Source organism: Panthera pardus, unplaced genomic scaffold, assembly GCF_024362965.1.
Source record: "Panthera pardus isolate Hobbes unplaced genomic scaffold, ASM2436296v1 HiC_scaffold_6, whole genome shotgun sequence".
Classification (NCBI taxonomy): Eukaryota; Metazoa; Chordata; class Mammalia; order Carnivora; family Felidae; genus Panthera; species Panthera pardus.
This window is the reverse complement of record NW_026526991.1, coordinates 73897971-73918362: the sequence shown is the minus strand read 5'-3', so window position 1 is coordinate 73918362 and position 20392 is coordinate 73897971. Positions and strand designations below refer to the sequence as shown.

The following is a 20392-nucleotide window of genomic DNA, read 5'->3' as shown; positions in this document are numbered from 1 at the left end:
TTTGTACTGGTTCTACATCAATATTTGCACATTTCTCTAGGGTCAGAAAGATTTCCTGGATTACACTTTCCTTCCAAGGATCCTGTCTTAACACCCCAGGGCAGAGCAGAGCAGGGAGTGGCAGCAAGGTGCAGAATGCGTGAGACTTTTTTCCCTAAGCCCTGCCTATGGGGCTGCTTCTGCTTGGGCATGTTGACAGCAGCCTCTGCTTTCCTTTCACCTCATCCCAGGAATCTACTTCTTGTCCTCTGGTGCAGGATAAGAAATTGAAGACATCAAGAAAAAACAATTTTTGTAACTATGTGTGGTGATGCCTGTTAAAGAGATTTACTGTGGTGATCATTCTGTAGTATATACACATACTGCACCATTATGTCATACACCTGGAACTTGTATATCAACTAGGATTATAGGAGTTATATGTCAACTATGTATCAACTAAGAAAAAACTGAATACGTCATTACAGAGTGCTGTCCAACAAGGTGTTATAAACCAAATGAATATACAACGTTCATTTTTAGATTCTTTCCTAAGATTGCCTTCAGAAGTGTCCTGTCTCTCTTGGTGACTAATTTTACTTCTTTTGTTATGAGACAATTACTGTTATAAACTAAAGCTCCTGACAAAGATTCTCTACTCTTCAATATGCTCAGTAAATGATAAGATGAACACTTGCTTCTAGTAATATAGGCCACTCCAACTTCCTACCCCGCCTAATGCATTTGCCCAAGAGAGGAGCTCCCTCCTTAAAGCATTAAGGTCATTTTGTCAAACTGCGGGACACCTGTCCCAGGGAATGTACACGACAGAGTGATGGAACACATAAAGTCAATGGATAAACACTTTAGATATACTGAGAAAACACTTTTAAAGTTAAGTAAACAATTATGTTATGAAGCAGAGCACAAACTTTTGTTAATTACTAGGATAAAGCATAAAAATTCAAGTAAATGTTGGGCTTAGTGCAGTAGCCTTTTGCTATGGAACCCAGGCCTCAAGAGGCCAGCCTCTCTCCACTCACCTTTGAAGGGAAGTGGCAAAGTTCGAGAATCATTGCCTTAAGTGACTACCTAGGCCTCTCTCCAGTTTCTACCTCTGTTGTACATAAAAGATAGGAGGCTATTACATATCTATGCAGCATATAATAAACTAAGGCAATAATCTGTAAGAGATAAGCAACAAAATGACAGAAATGATATGTACATTTACTTTTAATTCTAAAAGCAGTAACTGTGTTCCCACTAGTTCAAAGCTTAGGCATAAATAAACCTAAGCATAAATAAAGATGAATAGTGAGTTCTTACTGCAATGTTTTAAAAATCAGGCACATGTACACTTTATAACTTCCAAGAAAATTAACCTGGTCCACTTAATGATACACATAATTTTGCACTTGCTGTTCCCTCTGCCTGGAACACTCTTCCCTTCAGTTCTCTACACTACTGATTCCTTCTCAGGCTTCACACTCACCTCTTCAGAGAAGCCTTTCCTAACCATCCCCCTTCAGTCCCTCTATAAATGTTATTATCTTGTTTGTTTCCTTCAAAGTCATTACCACAATTTGTAGTTATCCTAACTATTTACTCTTTATCATTTGTGTGCTTCTTTCCAGCAGAATGGACTAGAACCTTGTCTGTCTTACTTATTGTCACATCCCCAATTCTACTGAGTGTCACTCAACAAATATTTTTCAGTGAAAGGCTGCTGCATGGTATTTAAAAATAAAGAAACAGGCATATCTCAAAGATTTTTAAAACTCTAAAAAAAAAAAAAAAAGATTGTGGAGCTATTATAATCTGGCTCTCTTTTCTTACAAACCAAGAAACAAAGTGAGGTTTGGCAACTCCCCAAAAATCTTTTCAGGATTACCAGGTAAAGGTGAAGCCAGGACAAGTCTTTCTCCTCCCTGTCTCCCACACAAGGGAGCTTTCCAACCAAGCTGTTACTTCCAGGCTTACTTTATGAGTCCTGCAGGATGTATAAACAGTGTTGAATACACATGGAAAACAATCATTTGCTTCTTTTTCCATCAAATGCCCTTTTTTCTTTTGCCCACTACAGTGGAGAAACCACATGCTATGGAGGTTGACCTTTGTGCCATGTGTAGAAGAGATGGAATACCATGACAATCCAATCCTGTTCTAAAACATGGCCTGTGAGCCATGCCTCTGCTGCTGACACAGCCAGAGGAGCCACTATATTCACTACAGAAGGTCACAAAGTGCATCTGAAACCAGAAGTAAATCCCATATGCACGGATACCTCACACATCCAGAAAATAAATTAACTAATACATACTTCAGTAGCTAGGCCTATTGTCCTCGATGAAGTCAAATTTAAGCTCCAGTGACCAAGAAAAAAAAAAATCCTATGAAAAGAGAAGAGTCACAGAAGCAAGTACCATAACAGTAGGAAGTCACTGGAAACTCCCAGAAAAGGACATGAAGACTGATTGATCTGCAATCAGTAAGCTCATTTAGTAAGCTCACAGACAGGTAGCAGGTAACACCACATCTGACAAGAAAACCCTTCTCCTTAGGAAAACACAGGGATCACATACCACTTCTTCCTAACCTCCCGAAATATCAGAATATTTTGCCGTGGCTAGGCTAAAGCTCCTCCCTCCATGCAGCTGTACTCCACTGCCTGGAGTTCCCAAGCTGGAAGTCGGGGTTCAAAACTTACCTTGTCAGGATCCACACACAGATGAATCCAAGCCACTCTCTAACCCTGCAACACAATGGCTGACTTGTCTTCTCTGGACCAGGGCGTTTTTATTATTTTGAAGTTAGCTGTTTCTTCATGTGTGTTTGTCCACCTAGCCTATCATTTGCGAATGAAAGGTAACGGAGAGCCAGGACCCTGTCGGTTTAACACAAGACCTACCACTGATGTCTATTTTCCAACTGCACTGACAGAGTCTTGCTCCTGGACATGACAACTGCTGAAATAAAACCCACACTTGTGCAGAACAGGTTTTTCTCTGGCCAAATTTCTCAACTGTAAAAATTAGGCCCCAAAATTACTGGTGCTATTTAAGACTAGCAAATCTCCCTTATGAATTCATGCCATAAAACTCTTAATTCTGTACTTTAAAAAAGAACACGAGATTAATTTTAAAACTAATGATGATAGTACTCAAATAGTATAAATCTAGAAATGGATAAATTATCAATCCTATTAGTTACAAAGTTTAAAATATCTACCCAAGCATGGGATAAATATTATTAGGATTCAGTAGGTAACAGTATTTAAGAAAAAAAAAAAAATGCCAAGTGTGTATATAAAGCAATATTGAGAAACAGGTAAATGGCTTAATATTTTATCTTTACCCAAGAAAAAGTGCCTTAGTTAGCTCCCAAAGACTTCTCATAAAATCTAAAGCACATGCAGATAACTGCAATATCTTCATCTCAAGTTTCTTAAAACAAACAAAAACTTTGGTTATACATATCAAAATTTTTTAATGTTTATCTTTGAGTGAATGAGAGAGAGAGAGAGAGAACATGAGCAGGGGAGGGGCAGAGAGAGAGAGAGAGGGAGAGAGAGAAAGAGAGAGAAAGGGAGACACAGAATCCAAACAGGCTCTGGACTTGGAGCTGTCAGCACAGAGCCTCACGCAGGGCTCGAACCCAGGAACAGTGAGATCATGACCTGAAGTCAGATGCTCAACCAATTGAGCCACCCAGGCGCCCCGGTTATGTATTTCAAATAGTCATGAAACTCAAACAGTGTGCACCATCAACAGTTGCACGGCTATACCAGTTGGACAAATTTTTAAGTAGTTAAAATCCAGCTACATCGTCAATGCTTCGTAGTAAAATCAGTGGTATCCCGACCCCTAAATGGGAAGGCTTTTTCAATTACATTGTTGACTTGTCCTTTACACGATAAAAACTAAAGTTCTAGATAGTATTTAATAGAACTTAATGCTCTGAAAGGTTATTTCTCCACACATTAGTACATGGGCTTCAAGCATACTGATTACTATAAAACCAAGCTCATATTTCATTTAAGCCACGGCTGAGGGAAATTCGGAGAGGAGCATAAATGAAGGTATTTGTAATTTAAATGGACATTTGAAATAGCATTTTAAAAATCAATGCAATGTTCAACTCAGTAACGGTGAATTGTTTTGTTAAAGCCAAGTTCTAAAGCCAAGTTAGTTGCACTAACATCTGACTCTGGAGATGCTAGCAGTGCCCGGCACATGGTATATGCCCAGAAACTCGTTTGTTAAAAATGACCTTCACTCCGAATCAGCTCACAGGTCACTGGGGCTTGGACCTGAGCAGACAACAGCATCACACAACTGCATTACATACATATAAAAGTGAGAAAACCGAGTGTGGCTAACACAGTGATGAGCTGTGTTTATTCTATTGTTTCAGGAAAGCACAGCTTTCAGTTTTACCAAAAATAATAGTAGGAGAAGGAGAGAAGACAGACCTTCCAAGACCTGTGTGACATATATCAATATAGCAATGTGGACGTCTGCATTTTCTCAAGTATGAAAAATAATCTGACACCAGTCAGCATCTCTGCTCGGATTACCAATTAATGTAGGGGCAAAAGGAAGGTCAAGAGAAAATGAGACAATTTTGGGAAATGTGAATCTATCAGGGTAATGATTACTGTTGAGAAACTGATTATAAAGTGTCTACCTTTCCCCATCATGTACATTCTGCAAATCACTTCCCCAAATAAGACTGTCAAGATTAGAGATCCTGCCTGAGAATTTTGCAAAAACTCTACATGATTTCTTCTCTGGAAAGAAATTCATCAACATAAATTGACTAAAAACTTTTTTTTTTTTTTTTTTGGTTTTCCAACATGGTGAAATTTTGATTACATAGTTAATTAAACATTTTAATGAAAACAGGGAAGCACAAAATGATTCCATAACTAGGGTCTGAAGGTATTCTTATTCTCTATGAAAACTAAACTGGAGCCTGGGTGCTTCAGTCAATTAAGTGTCCAACTCTTGGTTTCGGCTCAGATGATGATCCCAGGTTGTGGGACTTAGACCCGCGTCAGGCTCTGCGCTGACAGCATGGGGCCTGCTAAGGATATTTTCTCTCTCTCTCTCTCTCTCTCTCTCAAAATAAATAAACGTAAAAAAAAAAAAAACCGATATGGAAATTAATGTAACACACGTAAACAAGGTATTTTTACTAAAGTGATTTTGACAATAGTTCACACTATGACCTTTTAGTTAATATGGAAAGGTCAATATGCATATATATATATAAAATATACATATAGCTCAAAAATTACCGCCTGCACACACAATGATGACAACCATGTCAAGCATATCCAATTTTGAAAGAATAAAAGAGACTACACAAAAATAAAAATAGTAATTATGTGAGAACAGTGGTAGTATGGGAACATTTTTCTTTCTTTTATAACACTATTATATTACTTTTAAAATTAAAATATATTTATTTTGATTTGTTTATACACATAAAACCACTATATCATTTAGAGGTATTAAATAATAGCAAAAGAATAGTTTCTAGATAACACCACTATGCAATATTAAGATTTGTGTAAGTATAAAATCTACATACCTGAGCCAACCTCTTTTTCTTCTTCTTCAATGTTGTTTTTGATGCTATCATATTCCTCATCAATGGTCTGGTTACCACGCATCTGAGATAAGATTCTACGGGCCTTCTGAGTCTGTCCTTTCTGAATCAGCCATCGAGGGCTTTCAGGTAAAAAGAGAAAGCCAAAAAACTGTATAGCTGCTGGAATTGCTGCAAGCCCCAGCATGTACCTGTAATAAGAAATCCACATATTACTGTAAAATTTGGACTTATACTAGCAAGGAGTATGAAAAAAAGGTTTGTGTTCACCACATTGGAAACAGGATCTAATATTAAATTAGAATGATCTTTTGTGTTTGTGTGTGTGTGTGTGTGTGTGATCAGAAAAAAAAAAAAAGGATATTTTTATGCTGTAGTGAGAAGCTGAAAAATGAGAAAAATCTGATTCTTCTCTCTCACAAAAATTACAATTAAAAAATGGGCAAAAGTCACAATAATTATATATATGCACTGTGAACCAAACACATCATGCAAAGCACCATGATCACAATCCCCTTCTAACACTAATATATATGATTCTGCATTTTACAATAGAAAAAGGAACTAAAACAGAATCCTGATAATCTATTTAAAAAGATACACGTTTCATTTTTAAAAATGCCCGAATTTACTTATTTTTGCTCTTTGAATGATTAGTAATGATTTCATTTTGCCATCAAGCTTCATGTTCACCTTCATTAATTAAGGAGAAGCCTATAGCAGAAAAAAAGTCAGAAGCAAATAATTATTATTAAGATGATACAAATATAGTAAATAAGCAGATCAGTTTAAATCCATCAGGGAAATAACAAAAATAGCAATATGAGTACATCAATATCAAAGATATCTCCAAAATTATTCTGACCACTAGACTGATCTCCTATTATCTCTTTGATGTTAGACCTCAATCTTTTTGAATGGAGGGGTTAGATTAGATAAACTTCAAGGTCTTCAAATGGAAACTTCTATGAATCTACGACAGGTGTTATGTTTTCTGTTGATCCAAATTCCCTGGGTATATTTCATGGCAGATTCATGATGGTAGAAGTCAGAGGGCCAATTGTGATTACATAACAACCACACCCACTGATAGTCATAAATCAATTAGAAGTCATTTGACTCAATACAGTTTTCAAAGCTATTCCAACTTTTAAGCTGTGTTAAATCCAAAGTGGAGTAAAGCAAGCCTTGATGCCTCTAGTAGTATATCTTTGTGAAAGAAGTCCATTACTTTTCAAACAAATTCATTTTAATTCCACAAACAGCAGAGAAAAAAATATAATTGTCACATGGGTGTTAAGAATACCTCTCCAAGATATTTGCAAATGACATACCTGATAAAGGATTGGTATCCAAAGTTTATAAAGAACTTATCAAACTCAACACCCCCAACACAACCCAGTTAAGAAATGGGCAGAAAACATGACAAAACATTCTTCCAAAGAAGACATACATTCAGATGGCTAACAGACACATCAAAGATGCTGAACATCACTCATCATCATGGAAATACAAATCAAAACTACAATGAGATACCACCTCATACCTGTCAGAAAGACTAAAATTAAAAACACAGGAAACAACAGTTGTTGGCAAGGATGCAGAGAAAGGGGAACCCTCTTACACTGTTGGTGGAAATGCAATCTGGGGCAGCTACTCTGGAATAGTACAGTGGCTCCTCAAAAAGTTAAAAATAGAACTACCCTACAACGTAGCAATCACACTACTAGGTATTTACCCAAAGGATACAAAAATATTGATTCAAAGGGACACATGCACCCCAGTATCTACAGCACCATTATCAACAACAGCAAAATTACAGCAAGAGTCCAAATGTCCATCAACTGATAGATAAAAATATATACATATACAAAGGAATATTAGTCATTAAAAGGAATGAAATCTTGCCATTTGAATGATATGGGTGGAGGGGGCGCCTGGGTGGCGCAGTCGGTTAAGCGTCCGACTTCAGCCAGGTCACGATCTCGCGGTCCGTGAGTTCGAGCCCCGCGTCGGGCTCTGGGCTGATGGCTCGGAGCCTGGAGCCTGTTTCCGATTCTGTGTCTCCCTCTCTCTCTGCCCCTCCCTCGTTCATGCTCTGTCTCTCTCTGTCCCAAAAATAAAAAAAAAAAAAAAAAAAAAAAAACAAACAAAACGTTGAAATGAATGATATGGGTGGAGCTAGAGTGTATTATGCTAAGTGAAATAATTCATGGAAAGACAAATACCATATGATTTCAAATATGTGAAATTTAAGAAACAAAACAGATGAACATAGTGGGAAAAAGAGAGAAGCAAACCATGAAACAGACTTAACAAAGAGAACAAACTGAGGTTTGCTGGAGAGCTGTTGTTTATGATGGAAAGAGCATAGGAACAGACCTGGGTTGCATTCAGTTCTGGACATACTAACCACAAAACCCTGGTCAAATTATTTAGTATTTTAATGCACAGGTAACAGTGTCTATTTCATAGGACATCTGGGATAATTAAGTGAAATTATACAGATGGTACCTAGAATGGTGAAGAATCTCAGCAAAAAAAAAATTATTGATCTATATAAATTGATCTATATAGACAGATCAATAGATCTATAGATAGATCGATATATAGATAGATATAGAGATAGATATATAAAGAAATTTACCTCCCTGACTCCCTCACCTCTCAATCAATTCAATGTAACTCGTCTTTCCTGGCTGTATCATCCACACAAATATCCAGTAGGTAGAACTAACCAATTTCTTTCCCGAGGAAAACTGTTGCTCTGTTGATGCGCACACTGGAGAATAGGAAAAATAAGGGATTGCTTTGCTGTGTTACTGATAAAAATTTTATGAGATTAAAAGAGCAGGAACTCTCTAGGCTCAGTTAAGGCAGTATGTATTCAGAACTCACCATGAGTCCTCTAAATCCAAGGGAATAGGGAACCAGATAAATGATAGAGAATGTACCAATAAGACAGTCTACTGATAAACCAGGGCAGTCAATCCCCAAACAAGTAGTTACCTATTGATATGGAAGATTTCATCATCGTGAGTTAAATCAAGGGTTCTAAACCCTAGTTTCACAATAGAATGGAGGTGGGAGGTACTTTTTTTTTTTTTTTTTTTTTGGTGGGAGGTACTTTTAAAACATTACAGTGTCCAGGCCCTACCGACCCAGGATTTTGATTAACTGGCCTGGGCTCCAAGCCCAGGAAATTCTGCTTTATTAAAAGCTCCCCAGGTGGTACTAATGTGCAGTCAGGACTGAGAACCACAGCTCTGTTTTTAAAAACTCAAGGGGTGAAAGTAAACAATGAGCACCCAAGGTCCACACTTTAAGGCAAAAGCTATTTATCTTCTGAAGGCACACCAAGCTGACGGGAAGGGAAAGTAGGTGGACTCGAGCAAAACTGCCATGTTTTCAGGAATTCTAAAATTCTTTAGAATCTTCTGCTCACTCACTGAGCTGTTTTCTCAATTGAAGTTAACAAATGAGATAGTTTCTGGCCCAATTAGCCACACCAGCACCTGCCTACCAGAAAACTAAGGATGGACCCTCAAATGGTAAGCAATGCTTTCAAATGGTGTGGCTGGGCCAGCTATCACCAAAGAAGACAAGCCCAGCTATTTCACCTCACCTATTAAGCCTTCTTCCCAGTGCCAAGAACTGAAGCTCTGTGAACCAAAGATTCTGCATTCCCTGGTGACAGTCCTTCCCATGGTGGCTGAGCAGACTCAGGTACCTGACACAAAACCAGAGGTCCTGCGTTGTACTGTGCATTCACCACCATTCTTGTCTTAAAGGAATCATGTTGCTCCCACCTACAAAAGTGAAGGCAAGTATGCTCTAATAGATGGCCATTTAAGACACAGAGCTGTGTAGTTCATAATTGCCCCACTTCTCTCATGATAACAACATGGTTATCTGATAATCTGGTCTACTGATAACATGATGAACACATTACTTATTCTCAGTAGTTCCACAAGGTAATGATTATGTTCCAAATACATGAAAAAAATCTATTTGAATGTAGCTTATTCATGTCACCACTTAACAGCAGCCAATAGTAATAGCTAATACATAGCACTAGTTAGTATGTGCCAAGCACTATTCAAAGGGCTTAAGAAACCTTAATTCATTTGCCTTCACAACAACCCTATTAGGTGGGTATCATGATTATCTCCTATTTATTTATTTATTTATTGCCATTTATTTATTTTTGAGAGAGAGGGAGACAGTGTGAGCGGGGCAGGGGAGAGACAGAGAGGGAGACACAGAATCCAAAGCAGGCTCCAGGCTCTGAGCAAGCAGTCAGCACAGCGCCCCACACGGGGGTTTGAACCCACAAACCATGAGATCATGCCCTGAGCTGAAGTCGGATGCTTAACCAACGGAGCCACCCAGGCACCCCCGTTATCCCCATTTTAAAGACAAAGAAACCAGGTACAAATTAGATACAGAACTAGTATGCAGTGGAACTAGGATTAAAATCTAGGCAATTTGGCTCCTATAATAAATATGTTTATTGTAAGTCAAGCTATATAATAAATGTTTAATGATTAGTTAACAATTCTGCAGAAATCATAAAACAGAACATTAATTTACTTTAACTTCATGTTTAAAGACTTTCAAGGATAACTTTTATAAGTTTTATTGTTCACTCACGTCTATCAAATATATTAAACCACTGCAGAATAACATGGCAAAGGGGCTACCTGGGAACAGTCCACCCCCAGTCATAGGGAGCAGGGGAAATGCAAATTTAACAACAAAGACCTGCTGGTGTCAAATGAATATCCTATTATTCTCAACACCAGAGTGTCACTATAAAAATAATCAGCTATTACTTAAAAGAAAATATCTCATTTGTGAGGGTAAACTTGTACTGCTCGCTTTGAACACTGCACCAAACTCAATTTGAGTATCTTTTTTCTTTAACATACACATACATTTTTCATGTAGGAAAAATATAAGTAACATACACGGCAGGAGATAGTTTTAAAAGATGACTGGGAACAGAAAATTGTCTTTTGATTTGATCCTTTTAAAATATATTACATAAGGGGCATGACAGATCTAACACTGCTTTCCATAACACTTTGTTTTTTCAATCTCTCCTTCCCAAAAGCCTCTCCAAGCCTCTCCCCTTCCAAAATGAATTGTGCAGGAGTGAGGAACTGCACCCTGCATCCACGTTCTGTTCATTTCTCTTCTCCTGTTTTTCTTCCTTAAATTCCCAATGTAAAAAAGGTTGCAAATGCCTTATGATAGAAGAGCTGAATGATTTATGGTTTTAATTATAAGTCAAGCTATTATAGAAAAACTATCACGGCTAAGGAAGTTGTATTACAATATGTTATATTTAAAACAAATTGTATGCAATTGTTTTTATAGGTCTTGAGTTCTACTAAGGGAAGACACTTCACTCTGAGAAGCATATAAAGGTTTTTTGGACACTGCAGTCATTTAACCAATTATTCTAATAGGCCATGAGAGCATTAAGGTACAGTTCAATAATCACTTCCTTGTCTCTCAACCTCACACTGTTAAAAGTATGTATTTTTAAACCAAATCTCCACCTTATACTCTAGTCACAGAGAATGTTGTTATTTTTCAAAACACTTAGATTAGCTCAGTGACAATCTCTGAAGTTTGTCCCTGAGATAGTAAGGATTTGTAGCAATATTCTCTAATATCCAATACTGTCTTATAATACACCAAAAAAGGGTGACAAAACTATATATATAATTCCAATAGTTTTATTTCCATCCTCTGTCTTCTAGCTTGCATTGTTTATATCTATTTCCTATTGATTTACAAATATGGTTTATGTTAGCCCTTTTCTGCACAGCATGCAAAAGAGGAATATCATCATTATTAAGATACTAAGCCTTATTCTTTAAAACTCTACCGTTTCCAATGAGCATCCTTTTACATAGAACTATGAAATAAACTACACCTTTTTTTTCCTCTTGAAACAGTTCATTGAAAATAAAAAGGGTCAGCAGTTAGAATCAGTACATTCTTTGAAAGTGATACCTAATGAAGATTTGCTTTATTTGCTTGGGAAGCTAAGGCTGAATTCCTATGATCTTTCTGAGTTGCTACTCTGAACTGTTTACCCAGCAAACATCACCTTTAATGTACATTAAATGCCAAACTCTACACCAATCCTTAAGCATCATGAATGCACTTAAAAGCAGAGACAGCGTAGTGCTGTGTCAATCCAAAAACATCCCCCCAAGCTGGAACTTTCTGATATATATCACTGGGCCCTGTTTAGGGTAGTGAAATATTTTCCCCTTAAAAAGGCATAGTCCAACCCTTTCAAAACACATTCAAGAACACTGCTCCTTCACCACTACATCTTGAGCTACCTGACTTCAATGTTCCTATGGATTTTGAGTTTTTTCACAGACTTTTCATATACTTAATAATCATGTGAGTGATATATTTACTAAAAGATCACTATTCTTGGATTTACAAGAGAAATGCTCACCATCATATATTAATCACAAGATATTTACATGATAATCACCAAATATAAATTATAACGCATGTAATATGTTTCTACTTCATGCAAGTTTTTAGATGCAAAAAGATAATACTGAATCTAGCCACCTGCTGTAATTACAACTCACTTGATAACATATTTTTCAAATTTAGTGCAAGACTCACAACTCCATTTTAACAGATAAAAAATTAAAATAATAAAACACTGAAAATTGAGATTCCAGGCTGGTAAATTAATTCTCCTTTGCCTTCAAGGACCATGTAGAACATCAACACTGATGACTGACATATCTGATAACCTGATGGCAGCAGAGAGTAAACAAGAGACCAAGGCTGAAAGTACATAAGAAAAAAAAAAAAAAAATCAGCATGTCCCAGTTGGAATCTTTCAAGTAAAAAGCAGACAATATATGATCAGCAAATGAGCAAATTTTGTGTTACCTGGTGAAAGATTCTGTGTTAACAAAAAATCTTGCCAAATATGCAAACATAAGAAAATGTTAATTCTACGTAGGTAGGGGAAACACCTCGAAGTAATTTGATATTGGTATATGAGATAGGTAGTTTGACCAAGGTTATTTAGAGAGTTGTGATTATAATAAAAGCAGCAAGATATGCTTACTTTGACAGAATAAGATGTGATATTAAACAAATGAATGTATTTTGCACAGATATTTAGTTTTAAACTACATGGCAAAATACAGGGACTTGCACAAAATGCACAGTACTAGTGCTAGAAATAAAGCACACACAATCACATCTACACACATATTGTCTTTTTTTTTTTCCCACTCATTTTTTTTTTTTTTTTTTTTCCCAGAGCTTTATATCCAAAGCTCTGTGCTAGGGATTTTGGAGATACAATGATTCACAGACATCCTTTGCTTCAAGGAACTTATACACTAGTAATCATCGAACAAAACAGGATTACATTTAATTGCTATGACTGAAGCTTGGGCATAGTGTAGGAATAAGGACAAAAGTTATTTCAACAAAGATTGTTAGAAAAAGTGTCATGGCAAAAACAACATTTATATTAGTCACTGGCCAATGCAGAAAAGGGATATAATGGAGGGAGCTGACAGAAGGTGCAGGTTAACATTTTTTAGGGAAATTTTGCACAAAATAAAGAGTTCCAAGGTATACCATTCTAAGAGTTTGAGGAAAAAAAAAAAAAAATATATATATATATATATGAGTGTGTGTGTGTGTGTGTGTGTGTATCCTTATAACCATCCTAATAAAAAAAAAAAAAAACAGAACATTTCCATCATCCAAGAAATTCTCTATACCCATCTGCTTTCCAATCTCCACTGCCCCAGATAACCAATGACTGAATTTCTGTCCCCATAGCTTATTTTGCAGGTTAATGAACTTCATATGGAATTATGGAGACTGTGCTCTCTTGCATCTAGCTTCTTCCAATCATAATGTTTTTGAGATCCATCCATGTTGTTCTATTTCACTAATTGATTATCTATCCTTACCAGTCTGTCTTGATTACTTTAGCTTTATGCTAAGTCTTGAAATCAGGCAAAACTCTCCCAACTTTGTTCTTCAAGATGGTTTTGGCAATTCTAGATCCTTTACTTTACTTTTCCATTTTACCTGTGCCCAGTTTTTGGTAGTGCTGTGATTTTTAAGCAATATGCCCATCTCCTCTAAGTTGTTGAAGTTATTGGCACAAAGTTGTTCAAAGTGTTGCCTCATTATCCTAATAACATCCGCTGCAATGATGTGCTCTCTTTTACTCCTGATACTGATACTCCAGATATCCTGATACTGATAAATTGTGCTTTAGCTTTTTCTTCTTAACCAGTTTAATAAGTCATAATCAGTTTATCAATTTTACTAACCTTTCCAAAGAATCAACATTGTTAATTTTTTATATTGCTTATCTGCTTTCTATCACATTGACTTCCAGTCTTTATTATTTTCTTCTGTTCTCTCTGGGTTTAACATGCCCATATTTTTCTAGCCTTACATGAAACTTAGACCATATGATTTTTCCTCCTCTAATATAATCACTTTAGCTACATATTTTCCCCTAAACACGGCTGAGGCTGAATTCCACCCATTTTGACATACTGCATTTTCTTTCCATTTAAAACTATTTTCTAATTTTTCCTTCTGATTTCTCCTTAGATTCATAAGTTATTTAAAACATGCTGGTTTTTGAAGATTTTCTGGCTATCTTACTAATATTTAATTTAATTCTGGTATGGTCAGATACCATATGCTGTTAAGATTCATTTTTAAAATTTATTAACATTTATTTTATGGTCCAGGATATGGTCAGTTTTAGAGAATGTCTAATGTCAGTCTGAAAGAGGCAGTTAACAGTGTTGTCTGGTTTTCCTATAATCTTACTTTTTGTCTGGTTGTTTTTATCAGTTGCAAAAAGTTTCAAATTCTCCAAATATGAGCCTGGATTGATCTATTTTTTCCTTTAGTTCTGCAAAGCTTTTTTATTTTATTGTAGTGAAATATAAATAAAATAAAGTTTACCTCTTGATCATTTTTAGATGTAAAGATCTATTAACATTAAGTCCACTCACAATATCGTGCAACTACCATCGGCTAATTTGTGTTTATGCATTTTGAAAGCTCTCTAAAGAAACTATACATTTTTTATTATTATTATTTCTGATTAGTTCATTGTATTATCATTATGAAATGTCCCCTTTTATCACTGGTAATACCGCTTATCTTAAAGTCTTACTTTGTGTGATTATTAACATAACCACACTAGCTTTCTTATACTTAACTGTTCGCATAGATCTCTTACTTTTAACCTATCTATGGCTATAATGCCATATGCCATAATGCCTAAATTGTGTCACTTTTAGACAACATAGGCTTGTGTCATGCTTTTTGTGCACAATGAAAATTTTTACCCTTTATAATTGTTGTAATAATTGGGTTTTAAGTCTACCGTTCACTATTTGTCTTCCATTTGTTCCATCCATTACTTTTACCTGTGTTCTTCCTTTTCTAGCCTTTGTTTAGCTTATCCAAGTATTTTAAATATTCCATCTTAATTCTTATAATGGCTTCTTAGCTATGTATTTTGTATAATGTATTCTGGTGGTTGTTCTGAGGATAAAAACATGCATCGTTACTATTTAAAGATAATATCATAACTCTTCAGAAACATGTAGAATTTCCATTTACTCCCCTCAACTTTTTTACTATTGTCATCATATATTCTATAGCTCTATGCATTACATTTAAATGTAAAGTCACAGGTCTTTGAAAAGTTTGAGGCAAAAAAAAACAAAAAACAAAAAAACAAAAAACAGATAATGTCCTTTATATTTAGCCTCCTATTATGATAGTTGGTATTCTTCCTTACTGTAGATGAGCTTTTATCTAGGATCATCTCCCTCAGTCTGAAGAATTTCTTTCAATACAGTTGGTCTGGTGGTGAGATTCTCTTAATTCTACTTTATCTGAAAGCATTTTTATTTTACCTATATTTTGAAGGGTATTCTCCTACCAGACTGACATTTTTCTTTCAGTACAGTTGAACCCTGAGCAACATGGGAGTGAGGGCACCCACCCTGTGCAGTCAAAAATCTAAATATAGCTTCTGACTCCCCTAAAACCTTAACCTACTGTTAACTAGAAGCCTTACCAATAAAATTCAATTAAGTTAATTAACACGTATTTTGTATGTGATATGTATTATGTACTGTATTCTTACAATAGAAAAGCTGGAGAGAAGAAAAATCATAAGAGAGAATACATCTACAATACTATACCATATTTATCAAAAAAAAAAATCTGTTCAAACCCACATTGTTCAAAAGTCAACTGTATTTTAATGACGACATGCCATTGTTTCCGGACCTTCTAATGTTCCTCTTGTAAAGTTGGCCATCATTTCTATTGCTGTTCCTGTAATGTGTCTTTTGTTTTTTTTTTTTTTTTTCTAGGATCCTAATTTTCTCTGGACCTTCTGTTGTCAGCCGTGTGATTATGATATGTTTGTGTTTGCTCATCTTTATATTTATCATACTTGGGATTCACTATGGTCTGGAATCAGTAATTAGTGTTTCAACCAAATTTTGGAAGTTGGCAGCTTTTTTTTTTTTTTTGCTTTCTCTTTTTCTTTTTTTTTTTTTAATTTTTTTTAATGTTTATTTATTTTTGAGACAGAGACAGAGCATGAATGGGGGAGGGTCAGAGAGAGAGGGAGACACAGAATCTGAAGCACGCTCCAGCCTCTGAGCTGTCAGCACAGAGCCCGACGTGGGGCTCGAACTCACGGACCGTGAGATCATGACCTGAGCCGAAGTCGGACGCTTAACCGACTGAGCCACCCAGGCGCCCCTCTTTTTTTTTTTTTTTAACACATTTTTCCCTCATTCTCTTTTTGTTGGACCTCAACAAATGTAGACAAAAGTCTAATGTATATTAGGCTACTTAGAGTTAATTAGAGGTATATAAGAATATTCAACATTGTACCCTAGGTCACTGAGGCTTTTTTCTTTTTCAACTTTTTTATTTTCTCATTTTCATATTAGATGATATCAATGGATCTGCCTTCAAGTCACCAGACCCTATCTTCTGTCATCTTCAATTTGTTAAGCCCATCCAATGGATTTTCTAAGTTTTAATTTAATTTATAATTTCAGACATTGTACTTATAGTATTAGAATTTATACTTGGTTCTCTTTTTATAGTTTACATTTCTTTGCAGAGATTCACCATCTGGTCACTCAACATGACTATCTTGTTTGCTAAGTCCTTCAACACATTAATAATAGCTGCTTTAAAGTCTTTTTTCTGTTAATTCCAACATTTGCATCATCTTGAGGTCTATATTGGCCAATTTTCTTTTAATTATGTATCATAAATTGTGTTTATTCACATGTTTAATAATTTTTTGTGTTGTGAGTATCGTGAATGATAAACTATAAAGACTCTTAGATTTTGTTCTCTTCTCCCAAATAATGCTGACTTTTTCCTATCAGCCTCCTTGAGTTTGGGGAGCTTTGGTTTTATACTTGGGTTAGTGTGAATCTGTTTCAGTTTTGGCTTGGTCTTGGGGCAAATCCTTAGTCATGCAACAAAGTCTTTATTTCTAAGGCATGATCCTTCTGCAGTTCTAATAGAAAACCTAAGCTGCAGCCTCAAGTTTCAAAATCCAAATATGTCACTCCTCCTATGGGCAAGAAATATAATCTCTCCCAGTTTTTATCATCTTGTAATTATTGTTTTCCACAGGCTCCAAGGAATCTCTCCTGTATATCCATAGTTCTGAGGTCAGTAAATATTTGCAGTAAGTTAATATTCAGATTTGGGGGATTTCCTCCTATATGAGTCATTCTTTTCCTGGATTTTCACCTTCAAATTCCATCCCACTCTGCCCACCCCAAACTCTAGCCATTGACACTGTAAGCCAATAAAGCTGTAGTTTTCTACTTAAGTTATAGCTGTCCAGTATAGATTAAGGGCTGTCCTCAAGTAAAAAGTCATAAATGTAGACTTTGAGAATCAAAACCCCTTCAGTGCCAACCCACCTTTGGAGATGGTGTTTTCCAATGCCTTAAACAGTTTTAGCATTCTGTCTGTGGTTTATAACAGTCATCTTCAGGGGAGATTAGTCTTATACAAACCACTCTCATTAGCAAACTATATTCACTTTTTACCTAGAAAATTCAGATACCTGAATATGAGGGATATTTTTATTGCCATATTTAGATATAAGATAGAAAATTAACCTAAGACTTTCTGGAGATAACAGCAAACAATATCTTACGAGTTTGTAAATATGTTGGCCATCATTAACTCATTTGATCCTAATAACACTGTACAACTGCTAAAACGTTAGCTACATGAGGATATTAGAACTCAGGTAAATTAATGTGCTGTGAAAGCAAGTCTTAAATCTTTTCCTCCCACAACACTATGATACCTTTATAATAAATAGTCTTGTATCCTAATTTTGTCAATGACAAAATTACTAATATCCTCAACATTAAGATATTAACATGTCATCAAGCTGTTAGCCAAATCCATCTTCCTTAAAATGGCCACTGCACCGAATTTTTTTAAATGTTTATTTACTTTTGAGAGACAGAGCATGAGTGGGGGAGGGGCAGAGAAAGAGGGAGACACAGAATCCAAAGCAGGCTCCAGGCTCTGAGCTGTCAGCAGAGAGCCCGACCTGGGGCCGGTACTCATGAACCACCTGAGCCAAAGTCGGGCACTTAACCGACTGAGCCACCCATGTACCCCTGCACAATTAGATTTTTAAGACAGCTTTATATCCTGTATTTTGTATGGAGCCAAACACGAATGATCTATTAGTACTAAATTATAACACTTTCCCCAGCACCAATTTGTTTAGAAATGTCACCCTTTTTGAAATATTCTGAAAAGCATATTATTGACATGATTTAAGTTGTAAAATATAATGGAGAGGCTAATTTTTCCTCACAAAGTGGTATTAGTTTGAAAATTATTTTCAGTACTTTGAATAAGCAAAATAAATTCAATGTACTGCTAAAGAGAATGCAAGGGATTTAAAGTTCTACTTATACCTACTGAAGACAGCCTTTCTATGTCACCCTCAAATTTCCCAACAGTAATCACAGCCCTCCAACTAGCTGCTTTAAAACTTCTCACTATTGGATACAGGAGTACTGATGCATAGGGGCACTTGTACCCTAATGTTTACAGCAGCACTCTCAACAATAGCCAAATTATGGAAAGAGCCTAAAGGTCCATCAACTGATGAATGGATAAAGAAATTGTGGTTTATATACACAGTGGAGTACTACGTGGCAATGAGAAAGAATGAAATATGGCCCTTTGTAGCAACATGGATGGAACTGGAGAGTGTGATGCTAAGTGAAATAAGCCATACAGAGAAAGACAGATGTGTTCACTCTTATGTGGATCCTGAGAAACTTAACAGAAGACCATGGGGGAGGGGAAGGAAAAAAAAAAGTTAGAGAGGGAGAGAGCCAAACCATAAGAGACTCTTAAAAACTGAGAACAAACTGAGGGTTGATGGGGGGTGGGAGAGAGGGAAGCGTGGGTGATGGATATTGAGGAGGGCTCCTTTTGGGATGAGCACTGGGTATTGTATGGAAACCAATTTGACAATAAATTTCATATATTAAAAAAAATAATAATTAAAAAGAAAACATTTAAAGGGAATAAATAAATAAATAAATAAATAAATAAATAAATAAATAAATAAAACTTCTCACTATTGCCCACACATGACTGGTCCTTTCATACCAGGGGGTTTTTGAAAATTACATGCCACCTAGAATTTATTTCTCCCTCACTACGCCTGGAACTTATTCAAAAAGACTCAGCTCAAATATCTTTCCATCATAAAGCTAAGTTATTCACACACCCTAAGAGCTTCCATAACACTATCCACCATTTAATTAACATAATGATGAAAAAGTCTCTCCATTAGTCTGTGAGGTGGCTGAGAACAGGTATGTTTCTTATTGGTCTATCTCTAGTCCCAACCACAACAGTGGTATACAGGAAGTGCCCCCCAAATTTTTTTTAACAACTGAATGATTTCCATACTAACTGAAGTCTGCAAGTGTTACACCTCACTATCTCACACCTACATTCTGGCGGGAGCCTCATAAATATTTTCTTTGCATCCATCCAACAGCCAAGTGTTCCAATCAATTCTGGGCATTGCTCTCATGTTAATCTTTGACTCACATTATAGCATGCTCTGCTCAAAAAATAATAGCTTCCCTTTGCCTATAGATGGAAGTTCAAAACCTCTGAAGCCTAGAATTCACAAACCTCTAGAATCTGGCTCCCCTCTTTCATGTTCCTCATCACCTCGGTTTCAAGCCTTCTGATCCTACCCTCAGCTAGCCTATACTCTGTCCCAGTTTCCACCTCTGTCCACAAATTCTTCAAAGAACTCAGAACAATGTCACACTGTCCATGAATTAGCTTGAAGATATTCCAGAGAAATCTCTCATACAGATGTTGCTAACACTAATATTTTGTGCTTCTCATTCAACACTTACATTTCCTCAAATTCTATTTCTTTAGCACACAGACAAAAAGCATCACATAAATGATGAATTTATCTAGCACATACATGTGAAAATATCTAGCATACTCAAACACTTCACAAACAACTGTCCATGGATTAGTGAGTTAACTCTAATTTTAAAAAATTAAATCTGAGAATAAAATGAAGAAAAATCAACATAAAAGAGTATGACTTAGCCTCTCTATAGATAAACCAGTCTTATTACTCTAAGTCACATGGTAATTTATGTAATTATAAATAGAG

The 20392-nt window shown here is 36.1% G+C and overlaps 1 protein-coding gene across 1 annotated transcript in view; it reads right to left on the bottom strand.

Moving 5' to 3' along the window:
• The window catches only part of SLC2A13 (solute carrier family 2 member 13), a 378633-nt gene that overhangs the window by 297309 nt on the left and 60932 nt on the right, over window positions 1–20392 (bottom strand). The window contains exon 3 of the mRNA XM_019452458.2: window positions 5575–5783. Coding sequence (XP_019308003.1) covers window positions 5575–5783 — 209 coding nt within the window. The remainder of the gene's footprint in view (window positions 1–5574; window positions 5784–20392) is intronic.